This window comes from Pholcus phalangioides, unplaced genomic scaffold (assembly GCF_987345545.1).
Source record: "Pholcus phalangioides strain wild (caught in Gottingen) unplaced genomic scaffold, Ppha-v1.0 ptg000017l_1, whole genome shotgun sequence".
Taxonomy (NCBI): Eukaryota; Metazoa; Arthropoda; class Arachnida; order Araneae; family Pholcidae; genus Pholcus; species Pholcus phalangioides.
The window spans coordinates 8,947,531-8,972,771 of NW_028301610.1; the positions used below are offsets into that span (position 1 = coordinate 8,947,531).

At 37.8% G+C, this 25,241-nt stretch overlaps 1 protein-coding gene across 1 annotated transcript in view; it reads right to left on the reverse strand.

Annotated features, from left to right (window-relative positions):
* Positions 1 to 25,241, reverse strand: part of LOC149072216 (protein strawberry notch homolog 1-like) — a 128,745-nt gene that overhangs the window by 80,446 nt on the left and 23,058 nt on the right. Inside the window, exons 2-6 of the mRNA XM_089246654.1 lie at positions 12,133 to 12,249; positions 9,268 to 9,567; positions 999 to 1,098; positions 587 to 796; positions 390 to 474 (exon numbers count right to left, since the gene is read on the reverse strand). Of these exons, the coding sequence (XP_089102780.1) occupies positions 390 to 474; positions 587 to 796; positions 999 to 1,098; positions 9,268 to 9,567; positions 12,133 to 12,237 (800 nt within the window). The 5' untranslated portion in view covers positions 12,238 to 12,249. The remainder of the gene's footprint in view (positions 1 to 389; positions 475 to 586; positions 797 to 998; positions 1,099 to 9,267; positions 9,568 to 12,132; positions 12,250 to 25,241) is intronic.

Sequence of the window (25,241 nt, forward strand, 5' to 3'; positions counted from 1 at the left end):
ATTCAAGGTAGTCTTTAGATTCGGTTTTTTTAAACTATCTCAGAAAATGTTTCAACTTTGAACGGGCGTTCCAAATCCTTTGCAAATGCACATTTTTGAAAAATCATAATCTTGTAAGAACAAGGTGAATTTACACGGTATAGAATGCCGGCAGATAGCCACGAAAGTACTGCAATGTCTGATATGTAACCGGAGGAGAGAAAATCTGTAGCAGTAAAAACTCCAAAATTCTGTACACAACCTTCACTAAGGGAAACTAAATATCTTCAACAACCCACATGTATATCAATACAATACAGTATACTCTGATATATGTATAACGTATGACTAGTTTTAAAATTAACACTTCACACGAAGAAACATAATTCAAACAAAAATTAAAACATTACCATATTGCTCTCTTGCGACCAAGTAGATAGTTTTCATAAATAACACCAGCCAATGTTCTACCTTTTCCAACACCAGCACCATCCCCTTCAAGTGTAAGAGTATAAGTTACAACAGGTACTAATGCTTGATATCCATTCAAAAGTCAATGTGGTTATTAATTTTGATTGTCAATGGCATACAATTATTTAATTCATACCAATCAAAAATCCAGCCCTTGTACCATCAGGTAGAATTGTTTCATGCTGCTGGCAAGCATAAGTGATAGCTTCCAACTGCAATGCAGAAAGAAGTCCTCTGTCAATCACTTCTTCTGGTATTGAAAGATTATACCATACATTAGGGGGTGGAACACTTGAAAGTGAGCTGGTTTCAACTACTGGATCTGGATGACGTTCCCCAATTTTCACTGTAAGATACATGGAAAGGTTAACATGTAAAAAAATTAAGAAATAGTTCATCTCCACTTTTTTAACCTTGAATGTGAAGGATTTTAACAAAAATTTCATGAGTGATCATTTTCTATATCATATTAACACACAGCGTTGTAAATAGTACTGGCATATGTCTCTTTGTTTGCTAATTGCTTAAGTGATAATAGAAATTCATACATTTAGATGGCATATAGTCTGCATAAGTCTCAGCATGCCCTAACTCATCATCATCTTCATCTCCTTCTTCTGTTTCAGTTGTTGATGAGGGAGCCTCGTGCTGGAAATAAACACCATATGGAAAATAAACGTTTCCTACATAAAAATATATTAATACACCTCTAAATATACATCCAGCCTCTAAAAACTCTGAAGTGACCAATACTTTTGTAAGCAAATATGAAAGATGTTCTTATATAATATGATTTAGTCATTCTTACAGACCAAAATATCAACTTTTTGAGAATTTTAATTCTTACAGATATAGCTTATGTAAATCAGCAAATGTGTGTGTTCTTCCCAGGAAAATTTCACTGGGTGGAACATCTGGTTTTTAATTAAGTGCAGAGCTAGGATTTCATCATTGTAATATTCTTGCTATTTTTCTACAGGTATATATATGGTGACTAACTCTTTTATTCCCAATGTCAAGATCTCTCTCCTCTTCAACAGACTCTTATTTCAACAATAAGCCGAAAGATTTTGTAAAATACACTTCTCTATTGAGCCAGTTTCTCATACCTCCTAACCTTGTCAGGTAAAGTAACAGCCACTGTGATGGTTGAGTGGTCATAGTGAGGGACTCTCATTGTGGGGACCAGATTCGAGCCCTATCATTGGCACAAAACTGGTCAGCTGAAGTTGGTTTTCTGTGGTTCCCAACTTTGAGGCACAAATGCGAGCCTATCTCCCCATTAAAAATCTTGCCACACAGAGCAACAGGTCTAAAAACAGCACAAATATTCAATCATTACACTTCACTTCTGAAACCATAGATGGCGGCACTGAAAAATCAGACAACACTGGATACACACTCAGACTGTTAGGTACACACACTTAACTTCCGGCACAACTCATTAGGTAGTAAATTGCCCATGGCGATAGATCTGAATTGTGATCAGTTTGAAATAAAGGTAAACTAACAGTAGGCAAAGCCATGTTTTGTTAACATTTTGATAACATAGAAAAAGTATGTTTGACATTGATCTTTTCTTCCCGTTGTCTAATGCAGTGTTCCTAAAGTGGGTGATGGAATGATCCGGGGGGGGGGGGGGAATAGGATTTAACATAAGATATTATGGGTTCAGTTGAGGGGAGAGGAGAGAAAAACATTTCTGAAGGGGACGATGGAATGAAAAGTTTGGGTCTAATGCATAGTTTCCCACGCTTTCTGAATACACTTATGAACCATGTGTATTGGTGGGTATACCAATACAAAGAGTGGCTATAGTAAGAGTGGGGTATAAGAGAATGCCAAATGGGGCGAAAATTGCTGTAGTTAAGGGAGGCTGCTATGACTCCACTCAGCGCTTCACGCTACTAATGTGTGTTATAAGGAATTGAAAAGCGTGTCTGGTGTATTGGTTAGCGTACTTGCTTGGTGTGCAAGAGGACCCAGTTTTGATTCCCAGAGGAGACAAATCACTTTTCTTTCCAAATATCAGTTTCGGCATAACATCCAGAAAATTCAATTTCTCAGAATACAAAGAGTGTTTCCCTGCATTATGGGAAGTAAGAAAGAGAAGTTTTTCTTTTGAAGTGATCACCAGAGAGGGCCGAGCCGTCTGCATGTTCCCCCACTCCCCCTCCCAACACTGAATCGAATCGCCAACACCATTTTTTAAAAATATTGATGTAAGAATAACGAGTCATGATTTCTAGGCACTTTTTGAACAGGGAACCTGAGCTTGGGCTCCATTTTTTTTTTTATCCGTCTCAGAAGAAGCAATTGGAAAAAAATTCATTTTGGTGCCTCAGATCCTTGGTCCAACACCCACCTCACCAGAACTTCCTAAAAGTGCAACACATGTGGACCGAAAAATTTTGCAACAAACCACACATTCACACACAACTGCAGACCTTTTGTTGTTTCAGAAACCTAAATTACAGATACCCACGCCTAGAATTAAGCAGGTGCCTCAACTAGGAACAAAAATTTACTCTGTTGCCCAGAGCCGGGCTCCATTTTGACACCCTATTCACAGTAATATTTAACGAAAACAGTGTAAATTTGGCTCTTCATGGTTAAGCACCTGTGGCGCCAGACTCCCATGCTCTCTCTTACTCGTGGCTCTGTGAGTAAGTTGCTGCTAAACCGGGCTGCCAAGAGGAATTTCCTTTTCAAAAAACTAATGACTTTTTGTTGAAAATCCAATTTGATTTTTATTTTCAATGACTGAATTTTAGAAGCCAGATTCCAATTATAAACCCCTCCCAATTCTATTTATTAACTAAGGAAGATGGCGAAAAATATATTGCTTCATTTCAGGGATGGGCTGCAGTCTTTTGCCACCCAGTGCGAAAACAGCTTTGTGGCCCTCTAAAACATGGTTTTCAACTCTTCCCCCCCCCCCACTGCACTAATGTATGCAAATGAGGGTTTTGGGGCTACCCCCCCTTGATATTGTGAATTTTTTGCAGCAACAGACAGACCCCCCCCCCCCCCGGGAAGGTAAAAGATGTGAGAAATCCTGCCTACTCTACTTCCCAGTGTCCATGAACATCCTAGAGTGCACTGGGCTTACATTGGCACCTGAGTGATTATTAAACCACTATTGCATGGTTGTAAAAAAGACCCTTTGCAAATAAATGTAGACGATAGTGCCCACTGAAAAAATTTTCAAATGTGCCCTGCGGCACTTAAATATTAGAGGCCTTCTACCCAGGGCAGCAACTAGATACTATTTCAGCCAGGTAAGCATGCATTCTGCCTCTCTTGTGTAATTTTGAATAATTTTAAAAGAATTTAGCACCCCCTCTGGTCTAGTGCCTGGGGCACAAGATTTACCTGCATCCTTCTCTTTACCTTGGGGGGGGGGGTTCGTTAAAACCTTGGCCAGAGGGTTCGATGTAAATCTGGCTCTGCTTTATTTCACTATGACAGATGCTCTGAAACTATGCTCCACAGCATTATTTTGCACCTTGGTAAGCTACTGGGGGAGGGAGACACAATACGTCTTACCAAATAGATTTATTTAACTGGATGACAGTTTATTAATGCATTTGTATTTTTTCCCCATGTTTTGTTTGGGAATTTGAATAATTGTCTTGGAATTAATCAAATTGCACTAAAGCTGTTAGGTAAGCTTATGTCGTGATTCAAGGCAAAACATTTTCATACTTTTCACGCATAAAGGAAGGGACACGGAAGTCAAAAGTGATTGGTGTTGCTGGAAGTGTTTTATTTGCAAAAAAATATATGTATATTTATTTGTTCCCCCCCCCCACTATTTTTTTATGAACAGAGCCAACATTTCTTCCTTTCCCCCATTTCTACAATCTGTCCCTTTCATGCTCACCTCTATCTTAATTCTAGACTAGCTTCGACTGTTGGACAGTCACTTGCTGCACAAAGGACACTGCAAACCAAAACGTTTGGGGAACTATGGTGATTTTTATGACTGTGTTTTAGAAAATGGAAACACTTGTGAAGAGAACATCTGAAAGAAATGTAGGATTTTTCAAGAGCAGATTGGATGGCCTTTTATTACTATTAGAAGCAAGTTGTCTTTCCTTCAAGAGTGGGGGATGCTGATAAACATCAGATTAGAGCAAAATAATAGAGCTATGTTCGTGGAGTCAAAGACAAATCGAAAGCGATTGTAATACCCCCCCCCCTTTTTTTTTATTACTTTCAAGTAGGGTTGGGCTATTGATCACTGTTCAAATTCTTAAAAACAAAACTTTGTGAAGTATCGGTGAGACTAATTATGTTAATGTTGACACGTCAAATTCGTAAACTTGGGGGGAGTGGGGGTAGCACTTTCAAGGGGATATTTTGTGACAGCCCTGCTTTAGAGTGGTCAGCCAATGAATGATCTTTCAAGCTGGAAGGTCATAATCACAAATCAATGCAGTAAAAATTCATGAAGAATTGGGATTCCTTGGCCGACCACCTGCCAAGAAGCTCAATATGAGAATGGAGATGAAAATCTGGTGATTTTCGTTACACAGTATTAGTTTCAAGTTTTAAGATTTTTTTAGCAACTTAAAGTGAGTTATTTCTTTCTCTTTCCTCGATGTGAATCTTTAATAAGAATTTAACAAAACAAACACATTTTTCTGCGTATAATCTGCAGATGCAAATTTCGCTAGGTTCAGAGAAAAAAAAGACATTATAAGCACGCAATGGTGTATAAGCCCAAAAAAAATTCATCCATTAATAATGAAATTTTAAGGAATGGGGGTGTTTGCCACGTTTCTGTGGAAAAAATTGATTTTTATATTTATATCTATATTATATCCCTCAAGAAATATTTTACAAATCATCCGCTATAAATATTTTCAAAAATAAAAAATTATAACTAATCGAATCTCGAAAAAAAGCTTTAGATAACTTTACTAATTTAGCCATTTTCTCTAATTTGGAGTAATTATCAGAGTAATTATTACTTCTCTAATTTAGTCAAGTAAGAAGGAGGACGGTTGGTGCAAATCTGGGAATGATGATGGAGAAACCCCCCCCACGAGTCTGATATGGCAAGATAAATCAGTTCCATATTTAAGGGAACAGTAGTGACTAGCAAACAATAAATTGCTACCCCAAACACATCACCTTGAATCCATGCCTGAGGAGCGGGAGGAACACCCAGCACGGGGTGTGCCACTTGGTCTAAGACCAGCCCTGACCTTTGGCACCTAGTTTTGTCTCACTTTTCCCTATAGAAAACAAATATACAGCCTTTCTGGTCTAGGTTTATTGTTCTCAAAGTTGGGGGAGGGAAGGAGACATATCAACAAAATCAAAAAAGTATTCTTGGAAAAAGATGGCCCAGACATGCTAACATTGGCAAATGAATGGAGCACGACGTTTAGCATTGATAAGTGCATGGTCGCTCATTTTGGTTCGAACAACCCACGGTTCTCTTACGAGTTGAATGCTGTCACTATCCTGGATGCAACTAGGGTCACCGATTTGGGAATTCTCATTGACGAGCGACTTAGGTTTTCTGAGCATTGTTCAGCAGTGGTCAAAAAAGCGAATAGAATGCTTGGTCTCATTTTCAAAAAAAGGTCTCTTCGCGTTCTCCTAAAGTCATTCTTCTGCTTTTTCGAGGCTTAGTTCGTCCTGGACTGGAGTATGCTGTAAGGTTTTGGAGACCATACCTACAGAGGGACATAGACTTGGTTGAAGGGGTGCAGAGAAGAGCTACGTGTGTACTTATTGGCACACAGGGCTTGAGTTATGAAGAGAGACTTTATTTTTTGAATATGTTTACAATGGATGAACGCAGGTGTCGAGGAGATATGATCGAAGTGTTCAAAATTTTCAATGGGATGGATAGGATGGACCATGAACTTTTAGTACACCGCCAATCGACTGCTTTTACAAGGGGATACCAGTATCGATTGGTGAGGGACAATGCAAGGTTATGGTGTCGCAGGGAATTTTTCTCTAATAGGGTTGTTAATAAATGGAATAGCTTACCTCCGGAGGTAGTAAATTGTAACACAATTGACACGTTTAAAAAGACATACGATAAACATGTTGGGGTAAATCGAGAAGCTATCCGTTCTTAGAATAAGACAACCATAAGTATTCTTTATGGGCATTGTATAATATTTTATCATGTGTATATATTGTTTATAATTTTTGTTAATTGCATTTTTAATTGGGTTGCTGTTTTTTTTTTAAATATATGACATCCATATTTTTATGGGCATCTTTTTATCAGCCACCTCGATGGGCATTTTGCCTGTTGTGCCGTTGTATTTGTATTGGCATGAAGCCTGTCAGTAGTGATGAATGCTGAACTTTGCGAAATGGCCTCCACATCCTGGAGCAGGCCCCTAGGCTGGCACCATTTGCACGCTCCCAGATCAGACTTTTCACGGGGCCCCTTTATAGTGAATTTACAGCATGAAAAAACAAAAAATGATGAGAATCATTCGGGGCCCCAGGACTGGAGCCCTATCAGTCCCTCCCCAGGATAATATAATCATAGTACAAAAAAACAAAAAAACACTTAAAAATTTTAGTTTTCAAACAAAAATTGAAAGTTCATTGAAATACAGCACCTCATAGGCACTGGAGCCAAGAGACTCGGGCCACTTGAGCAGCCCCCACAAGCAACTTCCCGAGGTCACAGAGTCCCTTAGTCCCTACATGAATATTAATGAAATCCAAACCTGCACATGCCCTTGTGGGTCGTATATACGGAAGTCTAACAGCCCTAGACCATTTTCGCATTATAGCTTCTATGTAACCTACCACAAAATATTCTCTCGGAAATAAGTTCCGTGGGCTCGATCGTGCACTATCCGTACAAATAAAACCAGGTTCAGAGCTGTGCTAACCAACTCAAAAACCTATTTTTAGCCCACAGCATGGGGCGATTTTGATGGCAAAAATGGGTTTTTACGAGTTTGAGCATCGACTAGCATGACAGTTCTGGACCGGGCATTAGGGTGGATTCGCATCCACAGACACCGCAAACATTGTTAAGCATAAAACCAATGAACGTCTACAACCAACCAACCATCTACAGACACTCACCTTGTCCTGTTACGGCATACATTCTTTAACATGAAAATATCTGCCTGCGCAGCCACAATACGATAGATATTAAGGCTGCCAAGGCAGACACTTTCATGTTAAAGAATGTATGCCGTAACAGGACAAGGTGAGTGTCTGTAGATGTGAATCCATGCTTTCAGATTCCCTTCCGTGTACAGACAAAAACAGATCCAAAGCATGGGCGGAGATACGGGGGCATCAAAGGTAGAGTCGACTGATCTAATGTATATATGAATTTACATCATCATCATCCTGCCCCCAGACTTCCGAGTCTATCTCCGCCTGTGATCCAAAGGTGTAAAAAACAAAAAAATTGGTATTTGTGTATACAATACCAAACAACATGTACCAAAACAAACTGGTACATGTTGGAATGTGTGTGTATGTATAGTGAACCTTCCGTGAAGCTTGTTTTCTGTGTAATGCTTATGTACAGTGCTGCCATCTGCAACCAATTTTTTAAACTATAGAGTTTTTTCTCAACTCATAGTGATCCGTTCATCATCCGCGATCATCTCTAGTTTATTCATCCCCCAAAACATACGCTGAAAACCATGTACCAGCTAGTAACGCTCGTGTGGCATCAGCCTAAAAAAAGACTTGTGGAACTTGAAATTTGTCCTCGCTCATCTAAATTCTCTGTTGGTCTGTCCGGAAACCAGTTGATTTTAGAAAACATAGGAAATAGGAAAAGTGGGTTTAAAATTATGACTGCTCTCCATTTCTTTCCTTAAGGAAAAAATCATCGAGCGGGGGATAGAAATTAGAACTTCCAAGACTACCGCAATATTAATACATGTAAAAGGGGCTTTCCTGGATCCAGAACCGCATTTGGGGACCAATGCTAAAATAACCATGGTTTCCTTCTGGGGATAGAGAGCGATATTTAACATATTCCTTAGGCTGGGATTACACTATAAAAGTATGATCGTTTACAAAGCTTTTATAGTGCATTCCCGGAAATATATTTTTTTTCCAAATTTCCCAATTCAAAAGTTTTGATACAACACTTTTTATTTGCTCCATGGCCATGCTCTGGTGTCAGCCTCCATTGTGAGCTAGTCACCCCGTACATATTCCTTTTGATTCGCCCCCCCCCCCCAAATATTCTAACAACACTCTTGGTGAACAATATGTCAATTCAATCACAGACTTTTTTCCACTCAGAGTTTGTTTTCGCTCAAGCTCTCTGGCATGCGTATACAAATTTATCGTTACGGTAAAGATTGCAGCAATTTAAAAAAAATTAAAATAAGTAAAACACCCCAAGAAAGTCAAAAAGAGAAGATTTTTCAAACCAATTTCCGTATAGTATTTAGAGTATCTTCCGTAGTTGAGCATGGCTGCCTGTAGAAACTAGGCAATCCGTAGCATTTGGCAACTCTGGCATAGCCCATTTTTAATGTGGATCAGTAAAAATGACTAAACCGGTAAAGGGAGTTGATCCTTTTTCCAACTCAGTGTAACTCTCATTCTCTGAGGAGGGAACACTTATTTCTGTCTATCACAATCACACATTTTAAACTACAGTGAAATCTTGCTACAACAATATTTTTTAAGTCTTGTTTGGAAATGTCTATACTCAGATGCTAAACCGCTGCCTCTCAATATATAATGATAATCCCTCTACAATATTTTTTCTTGATCCACAGAGTATCGTTATATCAAGGTTTTACTGTATTCACATTTTTTACAACAAATAATGAAACTTACCATCAACATAGCTCTTAGCATCATGGGATCACAGCCATTCATATGTGGAAAACCAGATTCACTACCAGGCATACCAAATGAAGGAATACCTGCATACCCATTCATCATTTGTGCTTGATAAGCTGATGCTGCTGCATTGTACATTTCCGCAGCTGATGTAAACATATCCATAAATGTTTGTCTTTTGTCCATGAAAGGCATCCTTGTAAAATTCATCTGAGGATAAGGAAATGGCCCAGGCCATTGATACTGTGGATAAAGGCGCACAACTCCTGGCTTTGGCATTGGTGAAGTGGTTCGCTAAAAAAAGAATAATTTTCTTTTATATATATATATATAAATATTTAATGCTCTGTTTTCTTTTAAGCATTTAAGATTCTTGATTCCTATATGGCACTCAAGTTTTTGACCACTATTGCAAAAATATGTGATACAGCTATAAACGTGAATTCATTTATGGATTAACACAGTGCCATAACAACTAAAGTTTGCTGTCTTAAAATATTGTCAAATCAGGGTTTTTCGGGGGCTCCTGAGTCTCCAACCCCATGAAAAAATATCATGTTTATATTTTTCGAATTTGTATTGCGTATTATTCATTGATTTTAAGAGACTTTACGTTTGAAGCTAATACACAATTTATTAGCAGAAAGAACATGTGGTGTTGTCGCTTTTGTTTTCAAGTTGTTGCAACAGGCTAGAGATGTAAAATTCTCGAGAATAATCTTTCTCTGGTGGGACTACTATTATAAATAACTTCAGAATATTCTCATAAGTTCTGGATGAGAATATTCTCCTGTTATTTATAATATAGTTACATTATATAATACCCTTGAGAATATTCTCTGGAAGGACTACTTTCATAAATTACTGAGGAATATATTCTCATAGAAAATAATATGAATTATTCTGAAGTTATTAATAGCCTTCCTTATTAGTTCCTTCCAGAGAATATTCTTCAGTTACCGAAAACTTTCCAGAGAGTATTATCAAGAATATGTGTAATAACATGTATTATAATAAATAATTTCAATAAATAACTTGAGAATAATTATTATTTTCAATAAGTAATTTATAATAGTATTATAATAGTAGTCCTTTGAGAATATTCTCTGTGCCCATCTCTCTTCCCGTCAAGAAGATGGGAATATTGAAGTTTGTAAGCTGCAATATTAAAGTTTGAAAACAAGAAAATTAAACCAACAGGACTGAATTGCACAACTTTTAAAGAAATGTGAGTGATACAGAATTTAAGAGTATGTGCATTGAAGAAAAAAAACAGTTCTATATCCTAGAATGAAGATGATTATATAAGAATAGCTTCCTTTATCAATCAACTTTGATTTAATTTCTTTTGTGTTGTGAACTTATTTCTGAAAATTTATCTAATTTTAAAATGATTTTTTAAGGTTTTAATTTAAAGGTTTCTAAAATCTTTATAACCAAACTTTTAAAATCTCTCATCATGACCTGCTAAAAGTTGTCTTTGGGGGTGATTATATGAAAAATTGTTTTGTTGTAAATGTTTCAGGCAATTAAAACTGATTTATATTTCACAATATAAACAAAATTAGTAAAAAAATTTAAATTATTTAAAAGAAAAATGAATATTCTCGATTATTCTCCAATTTTTACATCCTGGAGAATATTCTCACCTCACATCTCTACAACAGGCAAACCATTCTATCATTTCTCATACATAGTAATTGCATAATGTCACAATAGTTGTGTTGTACACATGTAAAGGCATGCACATAAGTTTCCTCAGTTGTTTTCTTTTATAGAAAACAACTGAATGAAACATGAAACTGAAGGAAACACGACGAAACTTGGAGAATTTTCTCTAAGTTTTCGTCGTGTGTGACCGTGCACAGCCAAGAATGCTGAATACAAAATTTCTATAAAACACCATAATATTTGTATTTGTATAAAGGGTTTCAATAAAGTACAGAATCCTCAATGGATGGTGTTTCATAGAAATTTTGTATTCAGCATTCTTGGCTGTGCACGGTCACACATGACAAAAACTTGGAGAAAATTCTATTTACAATAATTTACGTGTGAATACCTTTCTCCTATTTCCCACCAAGTATTTGTAAGACAAAAAAATATATTAGGTAAATGCAGGGCCGCAACTGGGGGGGAGCAGGCGGGTCTCATGCCCAAGGCGCTGGACCAGGGGGGGGGGGTGCAAATTTTATTCTCAAACCTCTCCAACATTACAAGGGGGTGTTAAAATGTGCACCCCCGGGTGACCAAGCATCTAGTTGCGGCCCTGTATAAATGCATTCTATTCTGCCGCCTTTTAGAAATTAACCCATCCTTTTTCGAAATTCCTTTATATTTGTTTATGCCTGAAATATAGCGAAACATGAACAATTCTATACCCTATTTTTAGAAGAAAAAATTAATTTTATTTCCTAAAAATGCCTTCATAGTGTATTAAAAATCTGGTTAAGCAACAAAATTTTCAACTGTGGCCAACTCTGTGGTCTTAGGTTAAAGGTATTATAAAAATCAATGTAATGACTTGAAAAAAAAAAATGTGCCCCAAGATTCCTTTTGACAAATTAGGAAAAGTCAGAGTGAAATTTTAATAAATAGAAGTGTAGTGGATAATCAAAGTTTAGGAAGCGATCACAATGACCGCTTGGTGTAAACCCTTAAAGTACCTTCATTATTTGTAGATATATAGATCTGTAATTTAAGGAACAAAATTTTCCCCTCTTTTGCATTTATTTCCTATTATTACACATTTGAAGGGTAAAAAATTTTTTTTTCATTCCTTATTCCATTATTTCAAACAACAAGATTAGTTTCCCTGATTTGGGAATACTTTGATCAATCATGAAAATTTCAATTTACCGAGCCATTCTTGGGGGACTTCTTGTCAGAATTTGTCAAATCAATGGTTTCTGGTTTGATTCCAGATTCATCAAGGGCTGCTGATAACAGATCTTGAGAATCCATTTCTATCTGAACCTGTAAAAAAACATGTATAATCAATGGAAGGGAGAAAACTACAACTGCTATATCTCAGCTCAATACATTTTTCCAAAAACTAATATTTCCACCAATATTTTGTGATTCTGTATGTGAGGCTTAAGGAAACAGTGGCGATTACTAAATTGGAGGCTGAGGAGAAAAATCAAAATTCTTAGAATTAGTTTCAGCTCAACATGGAAACGGTCAGTAAGTCATGGAAAAGTTGGGAAAAAATATTACTCTTTGGACTGCTTTTCCTGAAAAAGAAATTCTTAAGAATCCTGGCTTTTAGGAAATTTGGCTGACTTTCTAATTTTTTTTCCTCATTTTCAAAGCCTTAGGGGCCGTTCAAGTATTACGTAAGCAAATTTTTAGCCATTTTTGACCCCCCCCCCCTTGTCAGCAAAATTTTGTCATCAGTACTGCCTCTCTGAATCCTAACACATATTGGAGGGATAAGAGACATACACGAGAGGGCCCCTCCCCCCCACCCCACGATCAAAAATTTATTTTTTAATGCAAAAAATATATTTTTTTTTAAATTGAAATTTCGGAAGAAAATACCTTTAAATGTTATTATAATCAATTTCTGTTGATTTCAATGTTATTTGAAGGCAACAAACTCAAAATTTATCTTTAATAAATTCATTGCGACCCACCCTGTCTATAAGCCATATAATGATAAATCACATAAAGGTCCTTGGCCCGCGGACCAAATATGGCCCTGGGGGTTATCTGATGCCACCTGCCCTCTTCACACACACACATAAACCTAATTTTATAAAAAATAAACTAAGCGGCACATTTACGGATCGCTTAAGTGTTCCGTGGTACAATTCCAGAACATTTAAGTGGCCCGTGGCACATTTTCAGATCACTTAGATGACCCAGGACACAGTTCCAGAACACTTAAGCGATTCGTTACACATTTAGAGATCCCTTGAGTGACATGCGACGTAGTTTTAGAGCACTTAAGTGGCTCCCCCCAGTGCGGTTCTACATCACTCAAATTACCCGCGGCACATTCTCAGATTATTTAAGTGATGCGTGGCACAGTTCCAAAGCACTTAAGCGGCCCGGACACATTTCCAGATCACTTGGATCCGCGAAAAATTTAGAGATCACTAAAGTGGCTCTGTGTAGGGCACTTATCAATAGGGGGGATGTTACTTCAAGAGCACACAAACTATCGAAAGGTTTTTCTCATTTTTGGCGCGGCGAGTAAGATGCCATTAAAAAATTTCATATTTTCATAAAGGGTGGTTGATGACGTAAGCATTATCCAACCCCCCCCCTTGTCACCAAGTCAGCAAATCGGACCCCCCCCCCCGCGCCCCATTGATGATGACGTAATACTTGAACGGCCCCTTAATACTAAGTGTGAACTGATCTCTGGATCGATGATTTTGAATTTGAAATGTAAAATTGCCACATCAACGTCACGAAAAGCAGATGTCACACAAATTTTTAAATCTATCTGCATAGTTCCGATTACTCATAGCACCCGCAAGTTTGTTAACAAACTCAACAAAACTGGATTTTCCAAACAAACTCAGAGATAAGCACTTAACATGTTTGTGAAGACATTCATCCACATTATGGGTCTGAAACATTTTTTTGACTTACAAGCACGGTTTACGCCCAGCTTCACAAGAAAAACACACATATGGCTACTCTGACAAATGTTTACACCAGGGTTACTGTTCCAAAGCAGCCCCAGTGAAAGACAAATAATTTTCATTAGCTCCTCATTTAATTTAGATTTTCAGTTCATGACACCTTCTCCTAACCAGTTCATAGCCCGCCACTCTGTCTCACTGAAGAGATTTTGGCAGGTGGCCGAAGACCTGGGCCATGTTGGAAGCTGTGAGTGTATGTGTTGTGAACCCAACGTGAAGTTCATTTCTGTGCAATGCTTGTTATGTGTAGTGTTGCCATCTGCTGTCAATTTTTTCAACTATGAGTGAAGTGTAACGATTGAATAATTGTAACGTTGTAGGCCTGTTGCTCCCTATGGTGAGACTTTTTAATGGGGAGATCAGCTCCCATTCGCACTTCAAAGTTGGGATCCACAGAAAACAAACTTCAGCCAACCACCACTGCGCAACGGTGGGGTTCAAACCCGGGTCTTTTCATGACTGAAGAGCAGACACTTTCTATAATTTATTTTAAAAAAATTATTAGCATGAGAGTAGGAGTAACCTGGTCCTACTTCCAGGGCCGTCTTAAGAGCATCATGGGCCCCCGGGCCAAATGATTTTTCTGAGGCCCTTACACGACAATTTTATGAAAATTTCAACCGGTTCTAATTTCTCTGAGGCCCCTCTTCCCTTGAGGCCCGGGTGGGCCCATGCGGTAAGACGGCACTGCCTACTTCCCCAATGACAGCTCGGGTTTAAACTAAGATTGACATGATGTAAATTCCTGAATGTAACTTGAATAGGGGAAGTTTAATTGAGGGTGTTGATTAAGACATCACAAGCATGAAATCGGGCACAAACTCTTGGTTACTTCAGTGAGCACTGTAGTGCTATACGAACAATAGGTTGTAGACAGAACTCCTTGAAAAATACCAGAATAACTCATCCAGTATATAAGGCGCCCAGAGAGGTGGGTAGACGCATATTGTCCTCCATCTTTGAACAAAAAAATGGTTTTGCTACTCCAAGTGATGTCTAATCAGGGCCACCTCCTTACCAGATCATGGCCGTCTCGAGATATCAACTGGTGGTTGAAGACCTTGGCTATGCTGGAAAATCTAATCAGTGTCGCAACTAGGGGAGGGCAAGGTTCGTCTGGTGCCCTGGGGGTTGGATCAGGGAGGGTGATGAGTTTACTTTTTCCATTGAAAATAATGGGGAACTAAACGGACGCGAGTCAAACGGATGGAGCCCAGGCGAGTCAATTTTCGTATCTAATTGCAGTCCTGCATCTGTTAAAAAAGCGCAGGATAGGGAACACCGATTGGCTATAACTCCCACTTACGCTCAAAGATGGCGGATCAGTCATCATTCAGTTGTTTGAAATACGATATATAAACTGTATTTTAACATCAAGATATTCTAATTAGGTAGAATCACTGTCACTACCATTTATATACAATAAATTCAACTTTCAGATGAGATTCCCTAACTAATCTGGTAAAATAAGATACAAGGGAAAATAATAATCCTAAGAGGCACCTGAAATTCTATGCAACTTCAAATAATCTTCTACCAAACACAGGGCATTATATGCACTACTGCCTTGGATTGGCAGAGACACGACTCAGAGGGTATGCACTGCATCTTATTGTAGTTGGAACCCTGACTCCACCAAACAAGGTTTCTCGGTTTAAACTATTCGTATTGCGACTCAAACGCACACGCAAATTTTTGTCCGCAAAAAAATCAACATCGAATTGCAGGAATTCGTAGCCTCTATTTTATAACTACTTTTAACACCCGTGGCTATTTTTCAGGGACTGCATAACTATGTTCTGTGCTCTCTATGTTGAGAGAGACACCGATAAAAATTTCGGGAATTTTTATGAATCCACCTCAGACACTAATCCATTGCCACATTTCAGAAAATTTTAGGCACCAATACAATTTTTTAGTCACCATGGCGACCTGGCTCCTAGGATTTGTCAAGAAGTGTTAATAAAATACAACTAAGAGCACAAGAAATGCCAGAGAGCATCTCTATAACAAGAAGCGTTGTTTCTTGTCAAGAATTTGTGATGTTTTCCATATTAACATAGAAATTTGGAGCTCAATCCATTCGAAACCAGAAGTGGAATAATCCGCGAATTTGCGATTGTCCCTTACCCGGAATAACCCATTTATATATATGTAAAAACTGGATGAATAAATATTCACTGGCTGAGGCCTCAGCCAGTAATCTTTCATCCCGGCCGTGAGAGCACACATTCTTTGATTGTTATGTCGCATCTTCTTGTTACACATTTGTTTACAGTAGCCTACGTGGAAAAGGGGGGGGTGTGATTCATTAAGCGCGAGATCTTTCCGGTATTAAAAAACGTATACGGTGCACAAAGAAAATCCGAAAAGGATATCGAAGAAATATTTTGTGATAGAAATAATTAAGTTCATGCACGCAAGACAAAATGCGTAATGCAAAACGAGACCCAACTCCCCTGCATTCCTTTGCTATCGCTGCAGAATAAAATCATTCCAGAGGAGAGATATCTTACAAAAAAAATAACTAAGGGTACATTTATTTTAATTGACCGCCTCAAAATTCAGTCTTTTTTTATCAACTGAAAATTAAAGACCTCAAAATTTTCATCTAGAAATTAATTTATTGTTAAATGATAGCGATGTCAATGATCCACCTGCTTTAGGTTGAAAATATTCATAACAATAAAGATATTATTTATCACAACCTAGTATTAGGCAAGACTTTTTTTACTACCGTATTTTAACAACAGCTGGAGAACAAGTCCAGAAAAAGAAAAAAAAAATCTGAACTACGACGAAGTTTAAAAAAAATATTGAAATTCGGTCAGTTGAATAGTTTATAAAAGATGAATATTTTATATAAATAATCATAAGATAGATTTCAAACATGTTCAAAATAACGTTGGAAATCATTCTAAAATATTCGCTCATGGAAATAGATAACTTGAATTAAATGAAACGAATACTATTATCTATATACGCGATGCTTATCATAACACAATGGCACGCATTCGCTTAAAACATTCGTCCCAAGACGTAGAAATATGGCGATCCGAAACGGCCAGGCGCATCTTCCCTAACTCGGAATACTAATGGATCGATTAATTTCCCAGCATATATGCATAAATGAGGAAGTATTGCGCTGTCAAATACACGTTGCCACGCAAGGTCTTCCCCTCGGGAAAGATTATATGGATTGCAGAATGCACCGCTAAGTCGTACTCGAGTTCAGCCATGTTTGACCCTGCAGCTGTTTCAATGTTATATCATCCGTACTAGGTGTAGGGGCCGAAACCTCAATTTTTCCACCTAAATGTCGATAGTAATAAGTGCAAAGTGGGTGGGGGGAGGTGTTTCAAATATCCGTTTCCACAAAAAAAAATCCGTTTCTCTTAGAAGGTATCTAAATTTTTTCACGGCAAACGGACCTATGTCCAGTTAGATCGAACTAGCAAACTTCTAAAAACACATTTGATAAAAAAAAGTTGTGTGTGTGAGGACACTTTTGATGTATATAATCCCCTCCCATAGCAAACGTCCTGCGATCTAGACAACGTTACTTAATCAGAACAACCGCTTAGTGCTCACTAAACAAGGAACACTGCTACAGGCATGATTAGAAATTAAACGAGATCAAAGTACGAAGTGAATGTAATGAAAAAAGTGAGGGAAAAACAAAATTAGAATTTTTTCCTCCTTTACAAATCGAAAACGAAACCTTTACCTTCCCGTTGCTTAAAATTGGAAACAAAAAATAGGAAATGGGCTTAAAAACCACTCCAATAAGCGCATTTGTCTATTCAATCAAAAAAACAATTTCAGCCAGATAAGCGATTTGGATTTACCTAACTATAGTCAAACTCGGTTAAAACGACATCGAAGATTCCACGAAATTTTGTCGTTATATCCACGGTATGATTACAACCAAAGTTGACGTTTCCAAAACCTATTAGGTTAAAAAAATATAATCAGGTGCAATAAAATACTGGAAATTAAATTATTTCATTGATTAGGATGACCACATTTAAGGGAAAAAAATACGGGAAATTGAAATCATATAAATGCGGCATATTGTCAATTTTGGCTTTGAAAACATGTTACCAATTGTCGGCAAAATGGCCAATTACTGCGTATAAATAGCTCTTGCGAGAATTAAAGTGCCACTGCAAGTACGCAGTGCAATAGAATGTATTTCACGAAAAAAAAGTTGAACATGACAAATATGAGAAATGAATATTTATAGTCAAAAAGTTCTAGTACAAAAAAATATGTAATTTATAAATTATGTTAATTATCTCCCTCTTCGATTTTAGCAAAGATTGTGAATAAGTTGCCATTTTCCAATGAAGTCAGAAAAAGTACAGTTTTCACTGAAAAACGAGAATTTTTATAAGTCGGGCAAAATTATAGGAAAATACAGGACTGTCCTGTATACGAGTCGTACCTATAAGCAAGTAGAACTGACAAACTTGTAATAAATCTTTTCTTATTATTAATTATCAATAGAACAACAGGCAAATATTCTCTCAATCTGCTGAGCTCAATTCCTTCAACTTCTCTGAAACACGCTATAAAAACTGAAGCAAAAGCGTTAAAAAAGTGTCATTACATATGAGGTCGTTACATTTTATCAACGTTATAACCATTGTTCATTACCATTATTCTCTATGGAAATCAGACACAGACTTCAAATTTTTGGCATTATAGCCGAGGTGTCGTTACAACCAAGTTTGACTGCAATCATAAATAACATTAACGAAGTTCCTGACCTTACTTATACAGGGTATATAGCTGACTCGTCCCCGCAAATTACTGGCGAGCCGTAAAGTATCCAAATAACAACCTCAGATACGTCATTCATATTGCAAGGAATTGTATAGTTAGTAAAATAAAAAATATCTTTTTATAGGACACGCTGTGCTCAAAAATCCAATTAGAAAGTTATTACCCTGTATCCCCGAGGCCAACAAAAAATTCCGCGTTTTTAAGTACAATATTGGCCGAGAAATTTGAATTCAAAAACGCAGAAAAGTTGGGAACGAACAGCATAAACTAACGGACGTTTCTTTCCTTCGTTTATGCTGTTCTTTATAAACTTTTCTCCCATTTATAAATTCAAATATTTCAGCGAATATTACATTTCGAAACGTGAAATGTTTTTTGTTGGTTTCAGGAAAGACAGGGCGACAACTTTCTAATGGGCGTTTTTGAGCACGAGGTGTCCGTATAAAAAGTTAATTTTTTATTTCAACAACTATACACACAACCCCTTGCAATATAAGACTTATCTAAGATCAACACGTTATTTGGATACTTTTTCTAATTGGAAGTATTGCTTCTGGAACAACGGGTTCACCAGTAATTTTCTGCGAGAAGAGTAAGCTACGAGCCCTGTATAGTACGGTATATGTATTTAAAAAGGTAAAACATCCGTAGATCGAGCATGAACAAAGTCCTAGCCAGATTTCTTGGTTATAGCGAAAACGACGAAATAAAGAGGCAAATAAGGTTATCCCCCCTCATCCGAAGAAATCTGCGGGAGAGTTTGTTTTCCCATCTTCAAGAACGGATAAAAACAGCCCTTGATTGTCAATCACCGTGACCGGAACACAAGGCCTGTCCAACAACTCTTATTTTCTTAAAGGGGGTGCCTCGACTGAACGTCGATTTTCGTAGATCTCGGCGTTTTCCTGCATCTCCCAACCATTTCATTGTTCCAACGACAGAAATTTCTCTTGAGTAAGGAGGAGCCCCCGGCTCAATCGACCAAACTCTAACCCTTTCCTATTCCCCACGCTTTCCCAAAACTCACATACCCACCAACCCAAAACTCTTATATACACCACCCTACTACCCTCTTTGCTCTACTTGGGAACAAACAGGAAGCTTGGCTCGGGAAATTCGATGCAGCGCACGCGGAGCATACTGCTTATCGTGGTTTAATGCAAACGCTATTTAATTAAGGGACTATAGTAGCATGCACCAAGAGCTCCGCGTTTCACCATGCTCTCTCTCTGTACTTCGCTCGAAATACTGCAGCTTGCGCATACACTGGAAACAACATGGAACCTTCCCCAACAATCAATTCACGATTCCCTAGGTTTAAAATGAGAAATTCAATAACTGTTTCATGTGAACAATCTGGGCATAGTGAAAAATAGTAATATTGAGGATATAACTTAACTTATAACAAATATAGTCAAACGCGCTTATAACGACATCGAAGATTCCGTGAAATTGGCGTTACAACCGAGGTGTCGTATAAGGTTTAATATATCAAGAACTTTTCGGTTCAAAAATGAAATCTGATGCAATCAAATGCTGTGCATGTTTCTTTTTAATATGGGTGACCATGTTTGATAGAAAAATACAGGAAATTGGGGTTATAGGTACGAGAGATATCTCAATTTTTGCCAAAAATATTATCAGCCAGCGAAATTGCCAAATACTGCTCATATACAGTAGAACTTGGTTAATTCGAATTTTGAATTCGAACTTTTATGAAATCCCCTTGAATTTTCTATTTTATTTAATGTTAAAATTTCTTGTTAATTCGAACTTCAGAATTTTTTGGGTAATTTGAAATTGGGAGAAAAAAATCACGATTTTTGTATGACCAAATTTAGTTTGGCCACTGTTTAGAAATTAATTAATTCTAATTAGTTTAGAAATACTGTGCTAAAGCAAGTTTAGTGATTTAAAACGTAGTTTAAATATATGCGAGACGAATATTAAAAATCATGTTCGTTATAACAATTTATAAGATATGCAAATTTCCTTGATCCCTGATTCTAGTAAAAATTAACAATTGAAGTAAGCTTTGTTGGAAAAACCAGGGGAAAACGGGACATTTTTTTTATAAAAAAAAACTACGAGAAAGTATACGGTAATTCCCCGTTTTCTTGACATGTCAATGAGCAAGTCCTGGTGTCAAACTTCTTTAATAAATAATTTTTTCAACATTACGAACATTCAGTGAACATTAATAAACGAACATTCCTTTCACGTGATGAGCTGTAATTCTAGGAATTTGAGTAAATGTCATAAAAACGGAAGCGAAAGCAACGAAAAATATCTGAAAGTGGGGGGAAGGGACGAAACAAGGGAATATCCCATTGACGGGTCTCATGTAGTCTTAAATATTTATCATTACGTATCAAAAAATAACAGACGAACATTCACTGAAATGTTGCTAATGATTCACTGATGAGTGCTAATTCTGAGTTTCTTCGGAAACGCCATGAAAATGGAACCAAAAGTAACAAAAAAATGTGTCGTTATATCAGAGGTCAATGTGTTTTCATCGACATTATAAGCAAAGCTCATTAACATTAATCTATACGGGAATCAGGTGCGACCACCAATTATAGACGTTATAACCGAATTTGGCTGTATATATATATGTATAACTTCAAGGGGATTAACATTTTTCTTCAGAGTGAGAAACTCTTCCATCGACAAGATACTAAGTTTCGCGGCGGAACACCTGGTTGACGCAGTATCACATGATGGAGAAGTCTCCGATGTCCAGCTCCTGGAAACCCCAGGTTGGCTTATACACCATATTTGTACATAGTGTAACGCCAATATTATCGCTACAGCCAATAGCTGTTCCCTACACCGGTTTTTTTACGATTAGACGTCACTGTGAACAGAAAACTGGTTTTGTCACTCTTAATCTATACGGGAATCAGCTGCGACCAGAGGATGACGAGTCCGCTCGGCATATTCCAGACGCCTTACCCCGATGTATTCAAAAAGATCCCCTTCACCATCGAAACCAATTTCCAATTGGTTAGATGGGTTCAATTATGATACGTCGCCTATAATACCTTTGTGGACTAATCGCTCTCCCTCAGTGGCAAAACCAGTTTTCTGTTCAAAGTGACGTCTAATCGTCAAAAAACGGCACAGGGAACAGCTGTTGGCTGTAGCGATAATATTGACCTCATACTTCGCACAAATATGGTGGATGAGCCAGGCTGGAGATTCCAGCTCTAATCATGATGCGTAATGTCATTTTTTTATATATGTTTCATTTCCGTATCTTTAATCTTTCACGGATTATAACCAATAAGTTCTAATATAAAACAAATCTAGACTTTTTCACTACTCGTGTGTGTGTGTGTGTGTGTGTGTGTATATATATATATAACAACCGGATTCCACTATTATTTTTCCCATCTAAAAAAGCATAATAGCATGCGAAATTCTCTGTATTCTCAAGACTCGTATAAGCATCCCTTCCACACAGGACGCAAAGGATTAAATCCCAATATCGATCTTCCGCACACATGCACAGGTTCCCGTACTCGCATAGATACCATCAATATAATATGCAATGTTACATCACGAGCTGTTCGCATGATGTCGCACAAGTTAACTCAAATTAGAGAATACAGTCAAACTCGGTTATAACAACATCGAAGATTTCGCGAAATTTTTGTCATTATAACCAAGGTTGACGTTTTCAACACCTTTTTTCGACGAGAAATGTAACGAGATGCAATCAAATACTGTGCACGAAGTTATTTCCATTATGATTAGGGTGACCATGTTCGATCGAGAAAAATACGGGAAATTGGGGATCATAAATACGGGATATTGCCGATTCGGTGAAATTGCATACAGCAAGCTGCAGTGACAAAATCTATTTCAAGAAAAAAAAGCTGAGCATGACAAATTAGAGAATTGAAATTCATAAATTAAGCAAATTATCTCCATCACCGATTTCAATAAAGGTTGTGAATCAGGGTTTAAGCTAGATGAAAAATTCCTTTATCAAAGAAAAAGCGAAAATGGTGGGGGGAAGCTTTAGCAAAATGTTACAATGCTAATGATTTATGGTTGGATGTCTTCCCGTTTCGTACCTCCTGTACGCATTTTTGCGGAAGTAGCTACTACTTCTTTCGCATTCTAAGATTTTGTTTTGCATTTTCTGAAAAATGCGACAGTAGCTTAAACCCCTGTTGTGAATTAAAGTAAGCTACATTGAAAAAAACGGGACAGTTTTATAAAAAGTCGGGCAAAATTACGGGATAACGCAAGAATGTCCACAGTATACTGGTCATACCAATAATCAAGTTGAACCACCAAACATGTAATAAATCTTTTTATCGTTAGGAATCAATAGAAATAAGAGATGAGCATTCAATGTGCCAAGTTCCATAACTCCATTTATTGCTTGGGAAAACACCATTAAAAGGGAAGCAAAAGCGTAGAAAACGTGTCGTTATATTAGAGGTTGATGCGTTTTATCGACGTTGTAAGCAAGGCTATAGCTTAGCATTATTCTCCATGGAATCAGGCCGAGCCGCCAATCAGGGATCATTCAAGCATTACGTCAGCATCGATGGGGGGAGGGAAGAGGGGGTTGAATGACGCTTACATCACCAACCACCCTTTATGAAAATATGAAATATTCTTAATGGCATCTTGGTGTGCCAAAAACGAGAAAACCCCTTCGCTTGTTTGTGGGCACCTGAACTAACATTCTCCCTATTGATAAGTCCTCTACAGAGCGAGACAAGTGATCTCTAAATGTTCCGTTGATCCTTCAAGTGATCTGGAAATGTGTACGGGCCGCTGAAGTGCTCTGAAACTGCGCCGCGCGTCATTCAAGTGATCCGTAACCATGCCGCGGATCCCTTGAGTGATGTAGAACTTCACTGGGGGCGTTAAGTGCCAGGGCCGCAAGCGGATCTCGTGCTCCGGGCGCTAGACCCCAGGGGGCGCAAATTTCATTCTGAAACCTCTCCTTCAACATTACAAGAGTGCGTCAAAATGCACGCTTGCCCCGGGTGACCAGCATCTAGTTGCGGCATTGTTAAGTGCTGTGAACACGTCACTGAAGGGATTTCTAAATATGCCACCGACCGCTTAAGTGTTCTGGAACTGTGTCGCGGGTCACTTAATTGAAAATGTACCACGGGCCACCATAAATGCTCTGGAATTGTGCCACGGCTCACTTGAGCGATCTGTAAAAATGTGCCGCTTAGTTTATTCTTACAGAATTAGGTTTGACGTGGCGGGCCATGGATTTAGCATATGAGGTTTAGAGGGTGGGTCGCAATGAATTTCTTAAAAAGAAATTTTGCGTTCTTAGCCTTCAAATAGCATTGGAATTAACAAATTGATTATAACAACATATAAAGGTATTTTTTTCTGAAATTTTAAATATTTTTTGATCAAAAAATTTAATTTTTGATCGTTTGGGGGAAGGGCACGAGCCCCATACGCCCCCCCCCCGCATACGTCTCTGATCCCAATATGCGTTAGAAGGTGGGGGCAGAGCTGACGAAATTCTGCTGAAAAGGGAAGGGGGGGGTCAAAAATGGCTAAAAATCTGCTGACGTAATACTTGAACGGCCTCTTATTGATGTTATAGCCAAGGCGTCATTATAACTGAGTTTGACTGTATTTTCAACTTACGCGCACAGTTAAAAATAAATACGGAAATATTTTTAAAATACAGCATAATTTTCGCATGGAGCATATAACTTCTTACACAACAAGAACTGATGAACACTTTTCGCTGTGTTTATTTCCTCCACTACTCACCGAAAAGGATTAATAGTAGTGTTTCAGTATTTGTACAGAAGCAAATTAAAAAAAATAAAAAGACGTCCATGTGCATGCAAGCGTTTCGTCAATTTTCGAATGCAAACCAAACTTCAATTACTCTGGTTTGAAACGCAATCGAAATGCAGATTTTAGTTGTTTTTTTTTGAACGGAAATTACAACAGCGCGGAATAGAAATGTCACTGACAAAAAAAATCCAGATGTTCTGAAGACCTATACCAATATCCTTGAAGGTTTGAAGAGAAAAGAAAACCAAAAACTCACGACCCTGGTCCATTCGTTCAGGCAAATGATAACCAGACCGTTCACGGTAAGGAAAAAAAACCCATCTTACCAGACGCAAAAAAACTAATACAGTAAAAGTCTTGACAGAAACCGTAGCACCACAGCATTGACCACACACGACGGTCGTGTGTGGATATAAGTTGAATTTGTTTTTAGGATGCTGGGCAAATTTTACCTCCAACTTCAGCCTCATTTCAAAAAGTCCACCATTCAACAATTATTCTCGTTTCTCCAAGCATGTACATCATAAAAACCAGCGTCTTTCAACCTATAGTCCGTGACGATGCTAAAGTGGTAAGCAGGCAGACCTAATAATTTAATTCCAACTGAATGAAAAATTATTCAATTTTTGTAGTTGATATAAATAATATCTTTATGGGCTGGAAATGAGAAAATTACACCTTCATACTTAGGCTCACCTCAGAGGAAAACGGGGGAAA